The following is a 22,792-nucleotide window of genomic DNA, read 5'->3' as shown; positions in this document are numbered from 1 at the left end:
TAATTTAGTAATGTTAGAAAAATCTAATGCTTGTTGGCTGTTGAAAACCAACTATCTTCTCTGTTTTCACAAGGTCAAGTATTCTTTTTTTCCTGGATTTGGTATACTGTTCCTATAGTCCTAACTGTGGTAATGCTGTAATGTCTAGATCAATGCCTCACAGTATAAGTGTTTAAATTATTTGGAGAAGTTTGGCTGTGTGGAAGCAGGCTGCTTGGAACTTCAGGCCTGCAGTTGGCAAGAGGGAATGGCTCTGTAAACTATATGCTCCTTTTTATCCTTTCCCAGACTGGTCCAAGTTTAAGCCAACCTCAGGTGGCCTGGCTTGGAATACAGCCGCTCTGGGGAATTTCCTGATACAGCTTTATGTCCTTGTGATTTGGAGGATACTGGAAAGAAAGAAAGAGTTTAGAATTGATCTAAAGACGTATGTGATATATGTCTATGTGTATGCCGACACATATATATGTCTTTATTGTTAGAAGATGATAAAGTCTCTCACGTATTGCCAGTGGTTCTTTACAGAATAAACCTGAATTGGAGAGAGAACACAGCCCTGCCTATCAACATAAAATTGTATTAAGTATTTACTGAGTATTGTCCCGGGTATTAGAACAAGACCCAGTTTCCCCTGCAGTCAGTCTCTCCCATCAGGAAGCTTCCATAAGCCTCTTATTCTTATCCATCAGAGGGCAGACAATAAAAATCAAAATCACAGAAAACTAACTAAACTGATCTTATGGACCACAGCCTTGTCTAACTCAATGAAACTGTGTACAGTGCTGTGTAGGGCCACCCAAGACGGATGGGTCATAGCAGAGACTTCTCACAAAATGTGGTTCACTGGAGAAGGGAATGGCAAACCAGTTCAGTATTCTTGCCTTGAGAACCCCATGAACAGTATGAAAAGGCAAAAAGATATGACACTGAAAGATGAAGAGCCCCAGGTCAGTAGGTGCCCAGTAAGCTACTGGAGAAAAGTGGAGAAATGACTCAGAAAGAATGAAGAAGTAGAGCCAAAGCAAAAACAGCACCCAATTGTGGATGTGACTGGTGATGGAAGTAAAGTCCAATGCTGTAAAGAACAGTATTGCGTAGGAACCTGGAATGTTAGGTCCATGAATCAAGGTAAATTGGGAAGTGGTCAAACAGCAGATGGCAAGACTGAACATCTACATTTTAGGAATCAGTGAACTAAAATGGACTGGAGTGGGCAAATTTAATTCAGATAACCATTATATCTACTACTGTAGGCAAGAATCTCTTAGAATAAATGGAGTAGCCCTCATAGTCAACAAGAGTCTGAAATGCAGTACTTGGGTGCAGTCTCAAAAATGACAGAATGATCTCTGTTTCGAAGGCAAGCCATCCAGTGTCACAGTAATCCAAGTATATGCCCCAACCACTAATGCCAAAGAAGCTGAAGCTGAACGGTTTATGAAGACCTGTAAGACCTTCTAGAACTAACACCCAAAAAAGATGTTTTTTTCATCATAGGGGACTGGAATGCAAAAGTAGGAAGTCAAGAGATACCTGGAGTAACAGGCAGGTTTAGCCTTGGAGTACAAAATGAAACAGGGCAAAGGCTAACAGAGTTTTGCCAAGAGAACGCACTGGTCATAGGAAAACACCCCTTACCGACAATACAAGAGACAACTCTACACATGCACATCAGCAGATTGTCAATACAGAAATCAGATTGATCATATTCTTTGCAGCCGAAGATGGAGAAGCTCTGTACAGTCAGCAAAAACAAGAGCAGGAGCTGACTGTGGCTGAGATCGTGAACTCCTTATTGCCAGATTCATAACATGAATTGAAGAAAGTAGGGAAAACCATTAGACCATTCAGGTATAACCTAAATCAAATCCCTTACCATTATACAGTGGAAGTAACAGATAGATTCAAGGGATTAGATTTGACAGACAGAGTGCCTGAAGAACTAAGGATGGAGGTTCATGACATTGTACAGGAGGCAGTGATCAAGACCATCCCCAAGAAAAAGAAATGCAAAATGGCAAAATGGTTGTCTGAGGAGGCCTTGCAAATAGCTGTGAAAAGAAGAGATGCTAAAGGCAACGGAGAAAAGGAAAGACATACCCATCTGAATGCAGAGTTCCAAAGATTAGCAAGGAGAGATAAGAAAGCCTTCCTCAGTGATCAGTGCAATGAAATAGAGGAAAACAATAGAATGGGAAAGATTAGATATCTCTTCAAGAAAATTAGAGATCCCAAGGGAACATTTCTTGCAAAGATGAGCACAGTAGAGGACAGAAATTGTATGGACCTAACAGAAGCAGAAGAGATTAAGAAGAGGTGGCAGGAATACACAGAAATGACCCAGATAACCACGATGGTATGATCACTCACCTAGAACCGGATATCCTGGAGTGTGAAGTCAAGTGGGCCTTAGGAAGCATCACTATAAACAAAGCTAGTGGAGGTGATAGAATTCCAGTTGAGCTATTTCAATAACTAAAAAATGATGCTATGAAAGGGCTGCACTCAATATGCCAGCAAATTTGGAAAACTCAGCAGTGGCTGCAGGACTGGAAAAGGTCAGTTTTCATTCCAATCCCAAAGAAAGGCAGTGCCAAAGAATGCTCAAACTACTGCATGATGACACACATTTCACGCACTAGTGAAGTAATGCTCAAAATTCTCCAAGCCAGGCTTCAGCAGTACATGAACCATAACTTCCAGATGTTCAAACTGGATTTAGAAAAGGCAGAGGAACCAGAGATCTAATTGTGAATATCCATTGGATCACAGAAAAAGCAAGAGAGTTCCAGAAAAATATCTACTTCTGCTTTATTTGACTATGCCAAAGCCTTTGACTGTGTGGATCACAACAAACTATGGAAAATTCTTAAAGAGTTGGGAATACCAGAGTACCTAACCTACCTCCTGAGAAATCTGTATGCAGGTCAAGAAGCACCAGTTAAAACCGGACAGGGAACAACAGACTGGTTGCGAATTGGGAAAGAATTACGTCAAGTCTGTATATTGTCCCCTGTTTATTTAAATTATACGTAGAGTACATCATGTGAAATGCTGGGCTAGATGAAGCAACAAGCTGGAATCAAGATTGCTGGGAGAAATATCAATAACCTCAGATAACGTAGATGACACCACCCTTAATGGCAGAAAGCAAAGAGGACCTAAAAAGCCTCTTGATGAAAGTGAAAGAGGAGAGTGAAAAAGTTGGGTTAAAAATCCGCATAAAAAAACTAAGATCACGGCACTTCATGGCAAATAGATGGGGAAACAATGGATGCAGTGAGAGACTTCATTTTGGGGGCTCCAAAATCACTGCAGATGGTGACTACAGCCATGAAATTTTAAAAGACGCTTGTTTCTTGGTAGAAAATCTATGAGAAATACCCTAGACAGCATGTTAAGTTGGATCATAAACAAAGCTGAGTGCCGAAGAATTGATGCTTTCGAATTGTGGTGTTGGAGAAGGCTCTTGACTGCAAGGAGATCCAACCGGTCCATTGTAAAGGAAATCAGTCCTGAACATTCATTGGAAGGACTGATGCTAAAGCTGAAACTCCAGTACTTTGGCCACTTGATGTGAAGTACTGACTCATTTGAAAAGACCCTGATGCTGGGAAAGATTGAAGGCAGGAGAAGGGGATGACAGAGGATGAGATATTTGGATGGCATCACCGACTCAATGGACATGATTTTGAGCAAACTCCAGGAGTTAGTGAAGGACAGGGAAGCTTAGCGTGCTGTAGTCAATGGGGTCACAGAGAGTCGGACACGACTGACCAACTGATCTGAACTCAACTACAGTTTACCTTTCTGTACTTTCTATGCACATACCAAAATGGGTTAAAATAAATAAAATATTGTCAATGGAAAGTATGCCCAGTTGAAAACTTTTGTTAGGTGGTTACAGTTTAAACTGTATCTTGCCACACATTAATAATTTGCCAGATTTGATGAAGATCAATCTGCCGAAAGTTATGTTGACCTATAGATCTTTCTTTGACCATATTACAGTTAAAACAAGATGATTTTTTTTAATACTTGACTGAAATTTTCAGTTAATTACATTGCTTTAGGATCTATTTTATGATCCTGTGTTAGATGGCATGGCATGTATGCAGGCAGATGAAAGTGGTTTTAGTTAGGATTGTAGGATGGTTTTGATTGGCCAGATAATATTTCTTAAGAGAATTTCGGGGACTTCCCTGGTAGTTCAGTGGTAAAGAATCCACCTCTTAATGTAGGAGTGGCAGGCTTGATCCCTGGGAAATGACTGAGAAGATTCCCTGGAGAAGGAAATGGCAACTCCAGTGTTCTTGCCTGGAGAATTCCACGGACAGAGGAGCCTGGCCGTCTCCAGTCCATGGGGTTGCAAGAGCTGGACACAAGTTAATGAGTAAACAGCAGCACCAACAAAGATAATTTCTCTTATTCTAACACATATTAACTCTAAAGATTGCTTTCTCTGTTTTTTAGTCGGCCATATACAAACAAAGTCATCACTTTATGGTACCGTCCACCTGAACTGCTGCTGGGAGAAGAAAGGTATACACCAGCTATCGATGTGTGGAGCTGCGGGTAAGATAGGTTTCCTGAATAATTAATTTGAAACTTTTGATAATTAAGTGAAATCATACCTTTTGGTAATCATGGTTGTTTTTTCCTGTTAGATGTATCCTTGGTGAACTCTTCACTAAAAAACCTATATTTCAAGCAAATCAGGAGCTTGCACAACTAGAATTAATAAGGTAAGCTTGTGATTGTAATATCCGTAGGAAATTAAAAAATTCTCAGGCTGGTGTTTCTAGGCGAACATCACGTTTCTATTTAAAGATAAATGAGTGCTGAAAGGAGGAGAAACTATGTTACAGGCACTCTGATGATTGTTCTAGTAAAATTAAGGATCTTAAAGTCCATAAATGTTTTGTGATTAAATTAACATGTTCGAGGCCCTAAAAGTAAGACTGGGAAGGAGGAGTAAATATGAAGGAGGAGAGAATGAATGGTAGATTCTGTTTTTCAGAGTGTGGCGTATGGAAGAATTAATGTTTGGGGATATTAGAAATACTCTTATATACTATATGCATACATGTTTATATGTATCTGTATATGTATGCACACACTGAAATACATCCATGTACTCACTAGCGTATGTCTTCATTATTTGAAGCCTATTGTAGGACCTTGGTCATAGGGTAATCATCTTTCTCTTCATCTAATATTTTAAATAAATTTTTTTTTAAAAAAACAGCTTTGGTTTTCTTATTTATAGTAATATTAATTCACAGCTTGTAAGATTTGCATGAGTGTTTGAAAATAATGGCTGAGAATTTTTAGGACAGATTAGTATAAGACACAAAAATACCCATATACTGTCAGCTTTCCCTTTAGCAGACTTATTGGACTAATTGGTGCTCTCCATTCCATCTGTAAATACCACTAACTTGATAACATAGCACACTGAATATTTGCAGTTGGTAGATTATCACTCTCTTCTTAAGACTATGTATTTATTCTAGCAGTTGAAGAGTATGATAACCAAGAGGGAGCTGTTCCAATTTTGTATACAAATATTCTATTACTGTACATATGTTGCTCAATTATGAACAGATGTGCTTTGCAAAGACTTAACAACATTGCTATTAAATTATTTAGGTGTGTGCAGGGTACTATAAGAAAGAAAAGTCATACAAATTTAGAATAATTTAATAATCAGATTGCTTGGAATCCTTGATGATATGTTATGGCTATGGTTTGTGCAAGAAAGCTAATGTAGAACCCCATTCAGTGAATCCTGTCTTGAAAGAGAAGGCCATGGCTCTGTGTCAGAACATTGGGAAATATACATTTATATGTTTTTAGTTAAAATAAAATGTTTAAATCATGTATCTGTGTACCTTTCTTTTTCTTTTGGCAATGATTTCTTCTAACCCAGTTTTTTCTATTAGCCAAATATTGTTCCTAATTGGATTGCATACTAGGCTTCTATCAATGATGTTGCTATTTATTTAGTTTATACATGATACAAATATTGTTGTAAGAATTCACCTGAATTACTTCAGTTGTGTCTTGTCTTTATAATTAAGAAAACTGAACTTTATAGAGGTGAAGAATTTGTTCAAAGTTGTAAAACTAAACTAGCAAGTGGCAAAATTGCGATTTGAATCTAAGTAGTTTTATCTTATAAACTATTCATTCTCTATTCTATGTGGGAAATAAAACTTCCTGGAGCTTTTAGTTACTATGACACAAACACTAAAACTTAATGAAGAAGGTCTGAGTAATTTCTACAGGACATTAATATGAAAATTCTAAAAGAACTGATTAGCCTGTGGTATCTAATGTTTTATTAAAAATTACAGAGTCAAGTAGGGTCATCCTAAAAATACAAGAATGTTTTATCTTTAGGTATTCCTTTATTATAATTCATCATTTTAACGACAAAAAACAATATGTTCATCTTGATAGCTTTTGAATAGGCATTTGCTGAAATTATAAACTCCTAATTAAGTAAGTATAGAGGCATATTTCTTTACTGTGATAAAAATTTGTATCACAAATTGAATAAATCATGTTTAGTGGTAAAATACTAGAAGCAAAGATAAGAATGAGAAAAAGTTAACTTGTGGTATCATTATTTTAAGAGTGTTTTAGAGGCACTGATAAGTTAACTGGTAGTATTAGAAAAGTGAAATCAATAGAGGTATATATACTAATACATATAATCTGAAAGAAATAGCTTAAAAGAAATTTCAGAGGGCGTTTTTTGAACACTGATTGATTTTATCTGGAGGGATGAACCTGAAAGTAACCAGGAAAATTTTTTTAAAGAGGGACAATTTGACATATCATATGTTAAAACCAGATTTTAGTAACTAAAACTATTTTGTGCTGACACAAGATACCATAGATGAATCAGTGGAATTATATGGTAAATTCAGAAGTAAAGCAAGTTCATATGGACCTTAAAATACAGAGTACATTTCAAATCAAGGAGTTAATTGAACAGTATTTATTGAGTGCTGATTATGTACCAGTTACTAGGTACTGAGGATACAGCAGAGGTTGGAGATTGTATCTCCAGTGCCTAGTAACTGGCACACATCCTTTTCCACTTTTTTGTTGGGGGGAGACAGAAAAAAAAACAAAGAATAAAATGTATCAGGTGGTGATAAGTATAAGGGGGTAGAAAGCGATAGAAGGTAGTGTATATGGTACCAGAGAAAATTTCATGAGGTATCATTTGAGTAGAGATTTGAGTAGACAGAAAAGTCATGATTCTCAGGCATGAGTGTGTTTGGATTATCTTGTGAACATGTTAAGTCAGTTAATGGGAAACAGAAAGTTCATTCCGTTAGTGGCATACTTTACAGTTATTAAAAAGGAGGTAGTAGATCTGGAGATCTTGACATGGAAAGCAACATTGTCACATGAGAAGATCAGTTTTACCGAAACTGTGATTGGTTTGATCCCATATACAGGAGACAAACATATCAGAAGGGTCTGGATCTGTTAATGGGCTTGTGAGGGGGGTAGGGAGGGGACTATTTTTCTACTTTATGTATTTCAAAATGTCTTTAGGTTTTGGTAAGATGTCAAATATTTATATTATGAAAAAGAATGCTTCAAATTTGATTTTATAGCATTAATTATTTTTAAAACATGAAGAAAAGGGGGGCATTTCTGGTAAAAGAGACATGTCTCCTTGATTTGAAGAATATATTGAAAGGGGTGGGCTTTGGAATCATGCAGTCCTTGGTGCTAATGCCATCTCAGCTACTTCTGCTCTTGTGACTTAGGGTAAGTTCCCTAATGCTGTAAGTTTCTTTCTTCACAAGTAAAACAGGACAAACAATATGTTTAGGATTATACAAATTAAATAAATGTAAGTTTGCTAAGACATAGTCATCCCCTTATCTTATTTGCATTAATGTTGGACTGTTTCCCCAGTCTGAAGCCTCAGGAATGATGAGTTCTAGGGTCTGCATTGAACAAATGCATATAAATGTATTAAGGATGGTAATACTAATCAGAATCTGTCTTAAAAAACTTTACACTGTAGTGGTCAAGTTATTTAAACTTTACCTGATTACAGAAAATGCTTTAGGCAGATTACAAAAATTCTACGATAAGTGGCTTGAATTGAAAAGTAATGGCAAAGAGAGTGAAAAACATAGGTGGGGACAAAAAAGGGATAAATGAGGGCAAAAATGTTTCTACATGAGAGTCACACTTTTAACTCTTAAGTGTTCTGGCAGCCAGTGAAAGAACCTTATATCACACAATGTATATTGCTTAAGGAATAAAAAACTAATCATGGAAGAAAATAGATTTGGAATGAGAAGAATCTACTCTCTCTCCTGTCCTACACATACACAAAGCCTCAGGTCACACAGGTAAAATTTTTAAAACTTTAAAGGCATAGGCTTTGGTTGTTCCAGAATATTGGAAATGAAGGAACGTTTGCATATTTTAAAAAGTGAAGCATGTATACTTTTGTAAATCAGTAGCATAAAAAATTCTGTAGACTTGTACTTCTTAATCTTTTTGGTCTCAGAACTTCTTTACACTGTTAGACATTGTGAAAAATCCCAGGACCTTGTTTATGTTGATTGTATGTATTGAAATTTAAAACTGAGAATTAAAAATATTTATTAATTCATTTTAAAACAATATGTTAGCATAACATTTTAATTGTAAAAAGTTTATATTTTTCCAAACTAAATGGTGTAATGAGTAAGATTGTTTTTACATTTTTATAAATTTTGCATGTTTGGCTTAATAAACAAGGATAAACGTCCGTGATATGATGTTTTCAGTAGTCTTTTCAGATAATGTGCATATTCTTCCTTGAAACTGCAGTGAGTGGCAGTTTTTTTTTTTTTAAAGCAAGTTATTTGCAATATTCAGTCTGTAACCACAGATTTTGTACTCTAATATATTGAAACCCATTTCTGTATCTTACACTCTGAATAGGTCTTTTACCCATGATGATTTTGTAACATTATGTGTGGGTCACTTATTGAGCAAATCTTCTAAACGTAACATTTCATTTTATAGTTGTTGTTATGACACTAATTTCATCAGAAAAGGCTTTAAGTATTTATTTTGAAGCTTTTAAGTTTACAGTGCAGACCTAAGTCTTTTAGTATTCTTGACTTTCTCCTGAAAGCTTGAATTTTATAGTTGACAACACTGCAGTTGTCTTCCTTGAAGTAACAAGCTGACTTCATTCCTATATTAAGAAGATGTCTGGCAGATACCCAAGTCAATGACCATAGTTTGATAGTTCTTTCTGTAGGTAAAAATGGTGGCTCATGACAAAAGCAGCAGCTTGCAACTCAGTTATTGTGCAAGTGCTTCTCAAGATAATAGTCACTTTTTTGTGCAGCAGAAGTGCTTTATGAGTATCTTCTCTTTCATTACTAAGAATATTAAAAAGATGCATACTCAAGTTTAAGGATTTAATAATAATTTTTACTGCTTCAACAAGTGCATTCTTGAGTGAAAACCCTCCCCACCCCATCAAGTGGTATTGAAGAGTATGTACTTCTAATAGTCTGGCATCTCTGCCTCAAGTCATACTAAAGTGCCAGTGTTTTATACCATTGGCTTAATACTGTCAGTGCAAAGTCGACACATTGAAAAGTGTAAATGATGTTTTAAAATTATCTTTGATCGACCAGACACCTGAAGGGTCTAGGGAACCCCATTTTTGCAAACTGCTGGTGTAGACCAATTAAAAAGTAGAATACAGCATTACGCTAAAAACTTGTACTTTGATTAGGCCCAAGAAATATTCCTCTTTTGAGTGTATGGATGACTAAGTATTAGAAAATCTCTTAATATAACTCATGGTATTAGTAACCCAAGTGAAAAAATGCAGATGATGGCTGCAATAGAGTTTCTAAAAATCAAACTGATAGAACTAAAGAAGCATTCTTTTGAAATTTGAAAGTCACAACAATTAAACCCAAAGTAAAAAGGAATAAATTAATGCTTTCTTAGCAGGAGGTATGTGTGAATTTGTCTGTAACTATCTTTACCATGTGTTGTGTTTGTCAAACCAGAAGTTCTCATTCTTCCCACCGGTAAACAATGAAAGTACTCCCGTTAAAATCAGAAACCAAAAAATTACCAAATATTGTGTAGCATCGTTAGCATTTTAACATTTTTTGGAAATTACCACATAATGTAGCATACCATAATGATGAAGAATACATGTTTGAAAAAATAACAGATGTATTCTGATTATAGGTGATGATAATAGACCTGGAAGGCTTCAAACAACTATTTTAAAAAACTGTTGGGAACCGTAGGATCTCAGATGGCATTCTAAAAAATTTTTTTGCCACATTTTGACCATTTTCTTTAACAAAACTCTTCTAATTATTGCTTAGGAAATATAATAGGGATAGGAACACACTGAAAAAATGACACTAAACCCCATTAAAAGAAACACAAGATCTAATTGAAAAACTTCATAGAGTTACATTTGCACTATACTGTAGTCTGTTAGATTGCAATAGTATTATGTGTATACGCCCTAATTTTAAAATACTATATTGCTAAAAGTGCCTACCATCGTTTGAGCCTTGAGCAAGTTGTAAACTACTTGTGAAGGAGGATTTGAGATACTGTGAGAATTCCAGAATGTGACGCAGAGACATGAAGTGAGTAAATGCTGTTGGAAAGATGGTGTCAGTAGACTTGCTGACGCAAGCTTACCACAAACTTGAAATTAGTTTAAATGAAAAAATGCGAAGTGTAATAAAATGATATGCTTGTATAAAACCAAAGGAAATATAAAAATTGAAACATTAAGCTTTGTAAAGATCACAGTTCTTTAATCCAGAGCAGCTGTGTTGAATCCCAACAGGATTCTCTTATTTTTGGAGTGTGACAGTATTGATTCTACAATTCATCTGTAAGGAAATCCTGAAAAGGGTAATTAGAGGAATTAGTACATAGTGGGGTTTGTCTTAAGAAAAATGTAAAGCTTTCATATGATATTGACATCAGAATAGATAAATCAGATCTAAATAGATTCCCATAACAGATCTCAGATATTTAGGGATTTAGCATATGAAGCACTTCAGAATGTCTTCAGAAATGATTTAAGGATAGCTAATTATCAGACACTGATTTTGCTAAAATGCAGTTATCAATTGCTGTCATGTCTACTTCCCTAATTTCTAAAATTTTTCCCTATCTTAGAATGTGTATTCCATCCTGTATGCTGCTCCCAGTTAGATGACTTTCCCAGTCAACTGTCTTCCCAGAATACATAAAATAGAAGTCTTTAGCTATGAGATAATGAAGCTGATTTCTATTATAAGGCTATTAATGAGCCAGATGCTGGATCATTTACTTTCACAGCTCTGAAATAAAATGAATCTCCATTTTACAAAAGAGCAACAGATTCTAAGCAGCACAGTTTCACCAATATCACACAGATAGGGTTTAGGTCTAAAGTTTGTTTTCAAAGTCTGTCTTCATTTTAGGCAGGCTGCCTCATAAGACTGTTGTGTGACCCCTGTCTATGTTCCCAAATAAACCTCTGTAGCCCCAAATTCCACCTGTACCACTTTCCTTGATCTGCCTCCCGAATGTTTTCATGACTTTGCCTGTGCATTAATCTTTGCCAGTAACGTATTTCTGTTAATCCCTTTCCCACCTGTTTATTGTTTACTTATCCTTTGAGTTGTAGGCAAAATTCTGTATCTCTTCTCTAACTCAAGTACATTTTCTTATATTTCTGTGGTTTAAAGTATCCTTCATTTTCTTTATTCCAGTGTATTTTATACTTCTATTATGGTGCACATCAATCTGCAAGGATTGATTGTTTATATTCATGTAGTATATGAAAGTGCAAGAGTGATTCTCTAACCGTAATTTAGTAAGATAAAGTCATATAAATAAAATGTAAAGCAGGATGAAATAGTGTCAGAAGAAATCAGGAGCATGTAGAAAGTGACTATTCTGGACAGCGAGGATACAGAAAACATCGTAAATAGATTACTTCTGATGTGCATCTTCAGGAATGAAAAGGATTCAGCCAGGTAGAATCTAGGAAGAAGGAGTATGAACAAAGACATGGAGGAGTGGTTGGCCTGGGGAGAGATGAGTTGGAAGATGAGAATGAGGAAGACAATTTGGGACCTGATCATAGAGAACCATGCTCCCGAGTTTGGCCTTCTCTCCTTTTGAGGAGGTTGTGAGAATGAGATTGAAGGGAAGAAGAGATAGGCATATTGAAGCGTAAGATCTTAAAAGCTTGGATTTACAGAAATCATAAAACTATTGAAACAAAGTATAGTTTCAGTGAAACAGCTTTAAAAATGCTCTCATCATCTGGTATAAATGTTTCTCATGTAGTAGTGATCTTAAGGTCTGCTGAAGAATGGCAGCTTTAGTTGTCACTTTCTTCTGTACCTTAGTACATGTATTTATGTATGTGTAGAATATTTTTACTTTGAAGTCAGTGATGCATGGACCTTTTCTTTTTGTATATGAAGGTCAGCTGGTAATTTTATATAAGATACATATTTATTCTTGAGATTCAGTATACTTGAGTTAAGTATATTTAACCAGTTTTTCATCTACATACTACCAAAGCATTTTAAAATGTTTACCCGCTAGAGTTATCTGCTGCAGCATTTCTTTCGTTTATGAAGGACTTACTATAAGAATAGTGAGGGATTTCAAGATACAGAGAGTAAAGCAGTTAAAAGTTCTAAATACCTTGAAATCAAAGGCACTAGTGAAATTGAAGAACTGTGTTTCAGGAATGTGACTTTTAGGATTCTCTAGTTGATCAAATTTAGCAGCAGTCTATACAGTTTAGTGTCTTCAGTGTAGGGAATCTTTTCTGCTGTTATTCTATATAAACTTCATTCTATTCATGAGAAGTGGTAATGATAGGTACCTGCAAAGCCAGAGAACACATCTACTAAACTCTAGTTCTTCAGTTGGTATAACAGTTTAAAATTTTGGTTCAAAATATGCTCAACATATTTTGAATATTACCTGTGTCTTTAAGATTTGATTTTGCAAATATGAAGGTTTGCTTTCTAGAAATTGGGATGTTTATAGTGGGTTAAAAGCATTCAGTGAAAAGAAATTCTTAAAACAGTTTATTTGGGATGACTAAAATATTTAATGAAACTTTTACACATTATATCAGAACTTCAGCTTTTGTATATTTAAAAAGGAGTTGTTTTGTATAGCAGTTGTATGTATTATTTTTTCCAAGTAGTTTATATTGATGTACTTCTTTTTATGTGTTGTTTAGCCGTATATGTGGGAGTCCATGTCCTGCAGTGTGGCCTGATGTAATCAAACTACCATATTTCAACACCATGAAACCAAAGAAGCAATATCGTCGAAAGTTAAGAGAAGAATTTGTTTTGTAAGAAGGGGATGCTTAAACATCCATATTGCATTGATTTTTTACAAAGTTACTTCTTTAGAATTCTAAATGTAACTCTAGCCTCTGTTGACCTAAGGTAGACCTATCACAATTCTACTATATCATTTAATTTTGAATGTCCCTTTGCTACATGCAAGTAAGCATTTCACCATCATTATGAAATCAGTTATTTGGGGTTGTGTGTTTGATTTAGTGTTTACCTGAGATAAGTTTAACAATGATAAATTTTAATGAAACTGTTTTCAAGATACTTGAATTCAGTTTTTTATTTTGTTGTAGGAAACTATTCTGTTCAGTTTTTAGTTAATGTTAAAGCAGCAAATTGCCCATAAAGTAGTAAATATACTATTGTTTGCCAGTTTTCAAATTATTTAGAATAATACTTACAAAATTATGTAAAAAATAAGCATTTCTTCAAAGGAAGATTTGTAACTTATTGGAATAAACTGTTGCAAATGTGTTACAAAATGCTAATGTTTAAGCTCCTACAGAAACATTATTAAATTTGAGTCAAAGAACTCGCATGACTTTTGTAATCCTCTCATGCCAGTATTCCTGCAGCTGCACTAGACTTATTTGATTACATGCTCGCCTTGGATCCTAGTAAGCGCTGCACTGCAGAGCAGGCTCTTCAGTGTGAGTTCCTACGGGATGTGGAACCCTCAAAAATGCCTCCACCAGAGTAAGTAACTTTTTACCATATGCAAAATGTGGACAATTTTAATAATATCTGTATGTAACTATCAAGCTATTCTGTGGTTAGTCAAGTCAAAAGAAAAAGAATAAATCAAATAGAATAGCAGTAGTACATATAATTTGCACATCAAATGTTCAGCTAAACATCAGACCAGCAAAATCAGCTTTCCTGTAGCTAATTTTATTAATATAGTTCAACTCTTATAAAAAAAGTCACTGCTGCTGCTATTGTAGTACTGCTTCTATCAATATTACTTTAGCTAAAATCTTGAGTGCTATGCTAAGCATTTCTCATGTAGTACATTAATCTTTATAATCTTAGGAAGTGGGTATTATTATCACCATTTTACAGAGATGCAAACAGGTTCAGAGAGGTTAAGAAACTTGCCCAAGAATACAAATCTAGTAAAGGATGAAGCCAGCTATCAAATTTGAGTTAGTTCTATAACAAAAAGAGGTTCTGAAATACTCCTTAGCAGACTATACAATAGAAAATTCTTATCACTGAGTGAAAGAATATTAGTATCAAAAGCCTGTATGGAATGAGTTTACTGTCTGTTGTGGGGGTTGGGAGGCAGGAAATGCATAGAGTTTGGGAGTCAGAATGGCTGAGTTCTTGACTCTTTCACTCCTTTGTGGTTCCTGTAATTTCTCTAGGATTGATTTGGCGAAGGGGATAAACCAGTTCATTTCATTCTCCTTGATAGAACCTGGGAAGTTTGTAGAAATTTTGTTAGTAATTTTGAAAATGATGATGAGTGTCATAAAAGCAAACCTGTTCCTATAATAACAAAGTGGGTCCATGTAATAACAGTTAGCATATTGTGAATGAACAAACATGGGCTTTGGAGTTCAAATCCTGACTCTTCCACTTAATTAATGAAACTTGTCTTACTACAGTTCTGTGAGATCCATCATTCTTGGCTTTAGTTTTTTATTGAACTGTATACGAATAGCCTTTGTGAGATGTTTTTAAAGGCAGAAAGGATCTATCATCTGACACGCTGAGGAACCTGAATCACTCACTGTTGAATTGTTTCATTGGTTTTTTTTGTTTTCTTTTGTTTTTTTGCTTATAGTATATGTCAGCTGTCTTGAAATTTTGGCTTTAGTACCCCTATTAACTTTTGATTTTGAAATTTTCAACTCTATACAGAAAAATAGAATAATACAATGAGCCTTCACATATCCTTCACCTAGATTCAACACTTAACTGATATTTGGACATATTTATCACTCTTTATCTTTTTTCCTAAATTATTTGATTATTGTGGAAATAACATTTCACATTCACCATGTTATGTGTAAGAACTAGGACTTTATTCTGTATAACTACGAAATCATTATGAAACACAGGAAATTTAACATTTAAATATCTAATAGTTTATATTCAAATTTCTCTAGTTCCCCCAATAATTGCCTTTGTACTCTGTTTTTTGTTTGTTTTGCTTTGGTGTGGTTGTTTCAGTGAAGAATTTATTCCAGGCTCACACATTTCATTTAGTTGTCATGTCTCTTCAGTCTCCAGGGAAGACTTTTATGACATTGACATTTTTGATGAGCTAGCTATTTTGTAAAGCATTCTACAGTCTGGCTTTAATTACTTCCTCATGATCAGAACTAGTGTAACCAGTAATTGGAGTGTATATATATATATATATATATATATATATATATAATTTTTTTTTTTTTTAGCAAGAATACTCCTTAGGGTGATGATATGTATTTCCTGCTGTATCACATCAAGAGGAATATAATGTAATTTTTCTCCCATTATTGGTAGTACTAAATTGATATCTTGGTTTAAGTGGTCCACACAGAAAAAATTCTGGTAAAACTGGATTGAGCACATTTTAAACTGCCATCTAAACTTCTAAAATCATGGGTTTAAATAGTTGCAAAAGATACAACCTTCAGTGTGTAATTGTAGACACTGTTAAATACAGCAGTTACCTTGTAAATGTATCTAGTGGAGTCAAAATACCTTAGCATTTGATATTAATCAATATTCACTTAGAAATGTATGAACAGGCTTTTAAACAATTGTTCATCATTGGGTTTTTGTGTGTGTGTGTATGAACTTACATTGCTTCTGCAGGTTTTTAATGTATTTATGCTTGAAAATATTTTATTGATGACCCTGTTGTACTTCTTTAAAACAGGTATATGTATATATGAGTGGGAATTTAATTTAAACATTTCCTCTGACTACAAAGCATTTTCTTCTTAATCAGTAGTGCATATTTTAGTTAAAAAAAAGAGAAACTAATAGTAGATTTTATCAGAGATGCAACCTTAATGAAATAGACTTGAGATTCTTTTTCAAGTGATTTGCATATCTATTAATTAATGTTACATATTCTAGAATGAGATGTAGTTCCACATTAATGGTAATTTAAAAAATTTTGTTAGTACTCTTTAAAAATAAGAATTTGCGACTGGATGGAGTTTTGTCATATTTAAATCACTGAGTTTTTTGAACTTTTTACGTATTATGTCCCCAAGATCACAGTGCTCTGTCATCAAAAATTATTTTAATGACCTTTCAGATGTCAACTTAAGATTCTTTCTGTAATTTTCTTGACAGCAGAGAATTAGAAACCACATGACTTTCAAAAGATTGCTTAACCAGTCACTAATCATTTACTTTTTTTTCAAATTTTGAGAGAATAAACCAAAGAACTTTACCAATATTTATTACATGACTTCTTATGCTTTTTACTTTTTATTTGCACGTAGGAAGTCAACATGTAATTTCAGTGCTACTTAACCAATTAATACTTTTGTTAAATTGTATTTCTTATTACATGTTAAAAATATATGCTTTTGTCAGAATCTTGAAACTGTAGGTACATCCCATTTGATTTATGGAAAATATTTGCCACATAACCTAATAGGAAACTCTGTTCATACTGTCAAACACATAACCTAAATTGATTTAATTTCTATCAGAACACACTGGACTATATTTTTCCATTAAAAATAAACATGTGAGTACACATTTTGGTGAACATTCTATTCAACCAGTAATAAATTATGGGATTTATCGTTGTTAGGTACATCACTAAAGCAGTCAGGTTGAAATTATGATGATATTGATCTAATATTTAAATAAAAGGCTATATAAATAGTATAACACATCTCTATTATTTTCTATGGTAATGGTAGTTAAAATTCTAAAAATGTGAAGGTGAGAACTATAAAGAAAGGCATTGGTATTCCTTTGGGAAATAGCGTATGTATTAAACTCTTGTTAACAGCTTTTTAGGAATAATCAAATGAGTACGGTATTAAAAATAAATTTCATTAATTTTACTAGATATCCTGTCAAAACTTTTAAAATGTATTTAATGAAATAGTGCACTTTGCTAAAAAGTGGATTAGGCTAGCAGCTAGTCTATAATTTTATTTTTCCTTAAAAGCAAGTAAAAGACTTTAAACAATTCATAAGATAAATATGATCACCTCTAAATGGAATAAATATTTTGTGATATAATTAAATACAAAATACTTTGAAACTACCTTTCTGAATGATGAAACATGAATATAATGCTTGCTGTGTGAAAGGCACTGTCCAGGTGCTTACATATGTTAAGATACATTTACTTCTACTCCACAAGGTAGATTGTTTTCTTAACTCCGTTTTTAAAGATAAGGAAAGTGAGGCACAGAGGTCAAGTTACTTGCCTATGAGACACAGTAAGTAAGTGCCTGAGCCTGTATTTGAACGTTTAGAAAAGAGCACATTAAAAATTTGGTTGTCCTGGAAACATTCCCAGTACATCTAATAGCATCACTAACCTATTACTATTTGTTGGGCAGTGTTTATCTTTCCTGATTTGTTGAGATCATCCATAACAAATCTTTTACCTTTAAATTGTGAAAGGGAACAAAATCCCTTTATAGTGGGTTTCTTTGCTTTATTATGGGACTCTTCCACAAGAGCAATGCATTCTCTGAACATCAGCATGGAAAAAAATAAAATCACTCTAGCCTCCTTAGTACAATACAGCAGTATGTCTGAATTCAGAATAACCCCAACAGTGGGTAAGGTTACATACCTTATAACACACGTACGTACAGACACACACACACACACACACACACAATTACAAATACAGAAAGGAAAGTCTTTGGCAGGTTTATGATGCCTTAAAGCTTCCCAATATCAATATTTCAAATTGTCCCTTTGTTTGTTACTCCAGGAGGTTTTTACACGCTGAGGCAATGCATCATAGTAAGATGACTGAGAGGTATGCCTTTGTTTTGTTTTTGGACCTCAGGTGCATAGAGTTGGTTTAATCATAATTCTTGTGTCACTCATCATTGGTCCATGCATGGCTCTCTTTTATTCTTTTAGTCACTTAGTTATTTTAAATGATGTTAATAAGCAGCCATGAACTTACTGAATAAAAGCTCGAACCTTGACAATAACTTACTTTACTCATATCGTATCCTCTCCGCCCATGACCTATCCCCCTTGCCTTCCTCCACTGGAGGCAACCATCATCCCTGTTTTCTTTTGTATATACCTTTTTGTTGCCATCTAAATGTATTCATAAAAAGTTATATTCTACAATTTTAGTTGCTTTTAATTTTATGGAAGTGTCATGCTGTTTGTAATCTTTTGGGAATGACTTTTTTTTTAACTTAATATTATATTGCTTATCGACAATATTGTTGCATATGCCTTTATTTTATAACATGAGATAAAACTGTGAAAGAGGACGTGTGAAAGAACTTTCTGAACATGCAGGCCCTTCTCAAAGATGAGTTTTAGGAAAGCAGACACACGAGTATGGAACTTTTAGAACAATTTCAGGTGTACTTCATCAGAAACTATTCTTGTATCCCTAGAGGTAAACATATCCAGGTTGAAGACTAGGTTGGGGCTGCTTAAGGGGATTTATAGATATTCTGGGCAAGTTTATTAACCTTTCCAAGCCTCAATTTTCTTATCTTTAAAATAGATATCATAGTAACTTCCCATTGGATTTTTTATTAGGGTAAGAAGAAAATATTTATAAATCAAATATTTGTGTCTTTTTTAAGCAAAAGTTATTCTTCAGTGTTGTGAATTCTGTGAAATTACACAAAAAATTGTTTCAGAATTGTGGATAACTTTGATAGTTGCTAGTTATTCAAAACTCTCAATGATAAGTATAAGTGATAAGCCTGGATTATAGTCTGTTTTTGAAACTCCTCTTTAGCATCAGTTTAATTCTAGAGCATTTGATTATAGAAGCAAATAAGAAAATATCAAAAAGTAAAAAGCTTGTACTAGAAAGTTTTTCACAGACATTATGTCCTAGCCTCTGCTACTTTTTAATTCTATTTTCTGCAAGTGGCATATTTTTCACCTTTTTTTCATGTCCTATTCAGTGTATGATGTACAGTGTGAGAATTGGCTTTAAAAGATTGCACCAAAGATAATAGTAACCTACTTTCATGAACATTTACTCTTTATTCATAGTTTTAATAAGTTATTATTCATTGATTATACAGAAGCCACAGAAAAACAGTTTGTCTGTATAGGTTTTACCTATACAGATACGTGAATGATTTGTGTTGAAGGAGTTTATAAGACCTGTGTGTGAAATCTTCCAAGAAAACTTGCAGGGGAGTGGGGGTGGCAGCTTTGGTGCTGTATATTAGCATTTCGCTATATATTTGCTGTATATTAGCAAACGCTAAGTATTAGCATGTTGTTGTTGTTGTTAAGAGATGCCATTGACGAACAGTTTAATACTTTTTTCCCCCAGCCTTCCATTATGGCAAGACTGTCATGAGTTATGGAGTAAAAAGCGAAGACGACAGAAGCAGATGGGCATGACTGATGATGTTTCCACAATTAAAGCCCCCAGAAAGGACTTGTCTCTGGGCCTGGATGACAGCAGAACTAGCACTCCTCAGAGTGTGCTGCCGTCTTCACAGCTGAAATCTCAGGGCAACTCGAATGCAGCACCTGGTCAGTAGTACTTCATGGGTTGGTTTGCTTCACATTGTTTTGTGGTTGCCATTAACTATATTGCTGTAGTGTTAAAGCTCTTGTGGCTAAAAGTTGAGCACTGAATTTGACATTTCCTTATTATTTGATTGTGCTAGTACAGATGTTTTACTGCTATAGCAACATAATATTAAGCAAGATAATAATAATCTCAAGGTAGGATTAATTTATAAGCTGTATCAAATTACATATGATTAGTGATTGGTCAGATTTCTCTACTTTTTCCCTTGGTGCAAGAGTCAGTAGATCTTTTACTAACACTGTTTTCTGAGGCTCTGTGTTCAGTATCTGTGGATGCTTCTAAGGAGGAAGAAGAAAGATACAAGAAAACAGCCAGAAATCATACTGAAAGCTCTTTCATACTGTTTATAATGTTCTCAGGTCACTTTTAAAATATTTCCCACTCTATTACAGAATCTCAAATACTGGAATCTGACATTGTGTCGAAAATGATTTGAAGTATGATAAAGAAGGGTATCTTGAGGAAATTTTTTCCTCTGATTCAATCTGTTACAAGAGTAAGCTTTTTTATGAGAAACCAGTCTCTTCAGTGTTGTTATAAGTGTTTTTTCTCTTTTAGTTAACAATTAAAAAAAAATAGAATCCACTCCCTCATTTTGCCTCAAGAATCCAGAAAAATTTCACTTTAATTTTTTTTATGAAGACAGATATGATAAGAAATAAATACATTGTGTGTGGTGTTTTATTAAACATGAAAAATAGCCCTAAACTTATTAAAAGATGAGTAAATATTGGCCGATGAGTTAGTTGATTAAAACAGATCTGTGGATCAGATTGAACTTCTAGTGGTTAAGTATGAATGTAGAGTAGACTAGCTGAGAAAGCTTGAGGAAGATTATCTTAATACTTTCTCATGTAATCTACAAGCTTAGACTTGACTTTGGTCAGACTACATAAAGTATTAATGTTACTTTAAAAATGAAAATGAATCACTTGTTTTTTCAGAATATTCTTCAGAGTTTCTTGAAATAGTGAATTCCCCTTGTACATGAAAATACTTAATATTTGTAGCTTAGGGGAAAACACCTTTGTTGTACAAAGTGAGGGCTATCTATATCAAGTTCAATATCATTTCTCTTCATGTTTAAAATAGTAAAACTTGGAGAAAGACAAAAGAGAAGCAACAGAAGTTTTCTTGGTTTGTGTTCGTGTCACTTGTTTTATATACCACCTACTTCTAAAAAAAGCTTTGAGATGATTATAAGTAATTTGGATGGTGGTCACTTGTCCCAGGTAACAGTTGTCATATTCCTTAAGAAAAATACTAGGTCTTTATTTCTACTTCTCTTCATAGAACTGATGTCCTTATTCCACTGGCAAGCCTAGTGGAATAGAAGATGGTTATTGCACTCTATTTTAGCTGACTAAAAATGAAATCTGGGCTCATTTTGTATTATTTTTTAGCTCTACATGTTTACAACTCTGTTAATGGTAGAGTTTTTTTTTTCTTCTCTGTTCAAACTGTTGCTATTATTCTAGTTTTTTTGAAATAGGAATGAATCTTCTTAGCTCTATTATTTTTATATCATCAGTAAGTGTCATGAACTAAAAATGTTCCTTCTGTAGATGAGATACCATAGTTAAAGGGTACTCTGAGCTCACATGGAGACTATATCTGCTAATAGAGAAATGAAAGGGAAAATGAGGAAAACTGGCTCTTATGGGGTAGCAAATAAGCACACTTCCTTACTAATACCTGCAGATCATAAGAACTTACAAGAATTTGTTTTCAATTAATCTAAAAAAATACTAAGAAATAATAAATATCTAGAATATGTAAAGAGAATATATTAAAAATAGAATTAATCATTTTTTCATCTTAGAATTCTATTAGTCTGTCATCTGTGGTTATAGAAATTGCTTATCAGTATCTGTATTATCACTTAATGTATATAGTATTACATACAGGGCCTTTGTGTTATGTATGACTCGGGTGAGTTTGCATAGGAACCTATATAAACCATCACAGGTCTAAATAGAATGATTAGAAAAAGAAAGACAACCTATTTTATAGGTGATGAGTTAATGCCATGTTATATGTAAATGGGCTTCCCTGATGTCTCAGTGGGTAAAGAATCTGCCTGCAATGCAGGAGATGCAGGAGATATGGGTTTGATCCCTAGGTAGGGAAGATCCCCTGGAGTCAGAAGTGACAACTCACTCCAGTATTCTTGCCTGAAAAATCCTATGGACAGAGGAACCCAGTGGGCAGCAGTCCAAAGGGTTGCAAAAAGTTGGACACGACCGAGTGACTAAGCACACACATATATATGTACATGAGCCTCTAATTTACTCAGAAGGCTTAACTTTAAATAAAAGCGTTTGAATAAGAGACATATCAGACAGTCTATAAAATCCAGTTTGAATTTACTACAAAGATAAGGTTAGGTTCTTAAAAAAGAAACATTATTTTAGATGAACAGTATAGAAAATGGCTAAAAGTTCAGACTCTGGAATCAGAATATCTGGGTTCAAATCTCATTTCTGCCACTTACAGAGTTTGTGACCTTAAGCAAGTTATTTAGTCTCTCTGGATGCCAGTTTCTTCTTCAGTTTTGTTTTTTGTTTTTTTTTTTTTTAAAAGTGGGGCCAGTAATTAAGCATGCCTTATACGGTTGTTGTGAGGAATAAAGGATATG

At 34.3% G+C, this 22,792-nt stretch overlaps 2 protein-coding genes across 5 annotated transcripts in view; one reads left to right on the top strand and one right to left on the bottom strand.

Annotated features, from left to right (window-relative positions):
* Positions 1-22,792, top strand: part of CDK13 (cyclin dependent kinase 13) — a 134,289-nt gene that overhangs the window by 105,033 nt on the left and 6,464 nt on the right. For 2 of the 4 annotated variants that reach the window (XM_042249225.2, XM_042249224.2), the window contains exons 8-13: positions 4,474-4,575; positions 4,668-4,745; positions 13,292-13,408; positions 13,980-14,111; positions 18,331-18,378; positions 19,888-20,093. In XM_042249225.2, coding sequence (XP_042105159.1) covers positions 4,474-4,575; positions 4,668-4,745; positions 13,292-13,408; positions 13,980-14,111; positions 18,331-18,378; positions 19,888-20,093 — 683 coding nt within the window. The remainder of the gene's footprint in view (positions 1-4,473; positions 4,576-4,667; positions 4,746-13,291; positions 13,409-13,979; positions 14,112-18,330; positions 18,379-19,887; positions 20,094-22,792) is intronic. The other 2 variants (XM_027968753.3, XM_027968752.3) reach the window with 1 other exon arrangement.
* MPLKIP (M-phase specific PLK1 interacting protein) overlaps positions 13,980-22,792 on the bottom strand; it is a 36,710-nt gene continuing 27,897 nt past the window's right edge. Inside the window, exon 2 of the mRNA XM_004008001.6 lies at positions 13,980-22,792. This exon is cut by the window's right edge and continues 26,557 nt beyond it. The gene's annotated coding sequence lies outside the window, so the exon portion shown is untranslated.

This window comes from Ovis aries, chromosome 4 (assembly GCF_016772045.2).
Source record: "Ovis aries strain OAR_USU_Benz2616 breed Rambouillet chromosome 4, ARS-UI_Ramb_v3.0, whole genome shotgun sequence".
NCBI classification, from domain to species: Eukaryota; Metazoa; Chordata; class Mammalia; order Artiodactyla; family Bovidae; genus Ovis; species Ovis aries.
The sequence above is the reverse complement of the archived record's forward strand: the minus strand, read 5'-3'. Positions and strand labels throughout refer to the sequence as shown.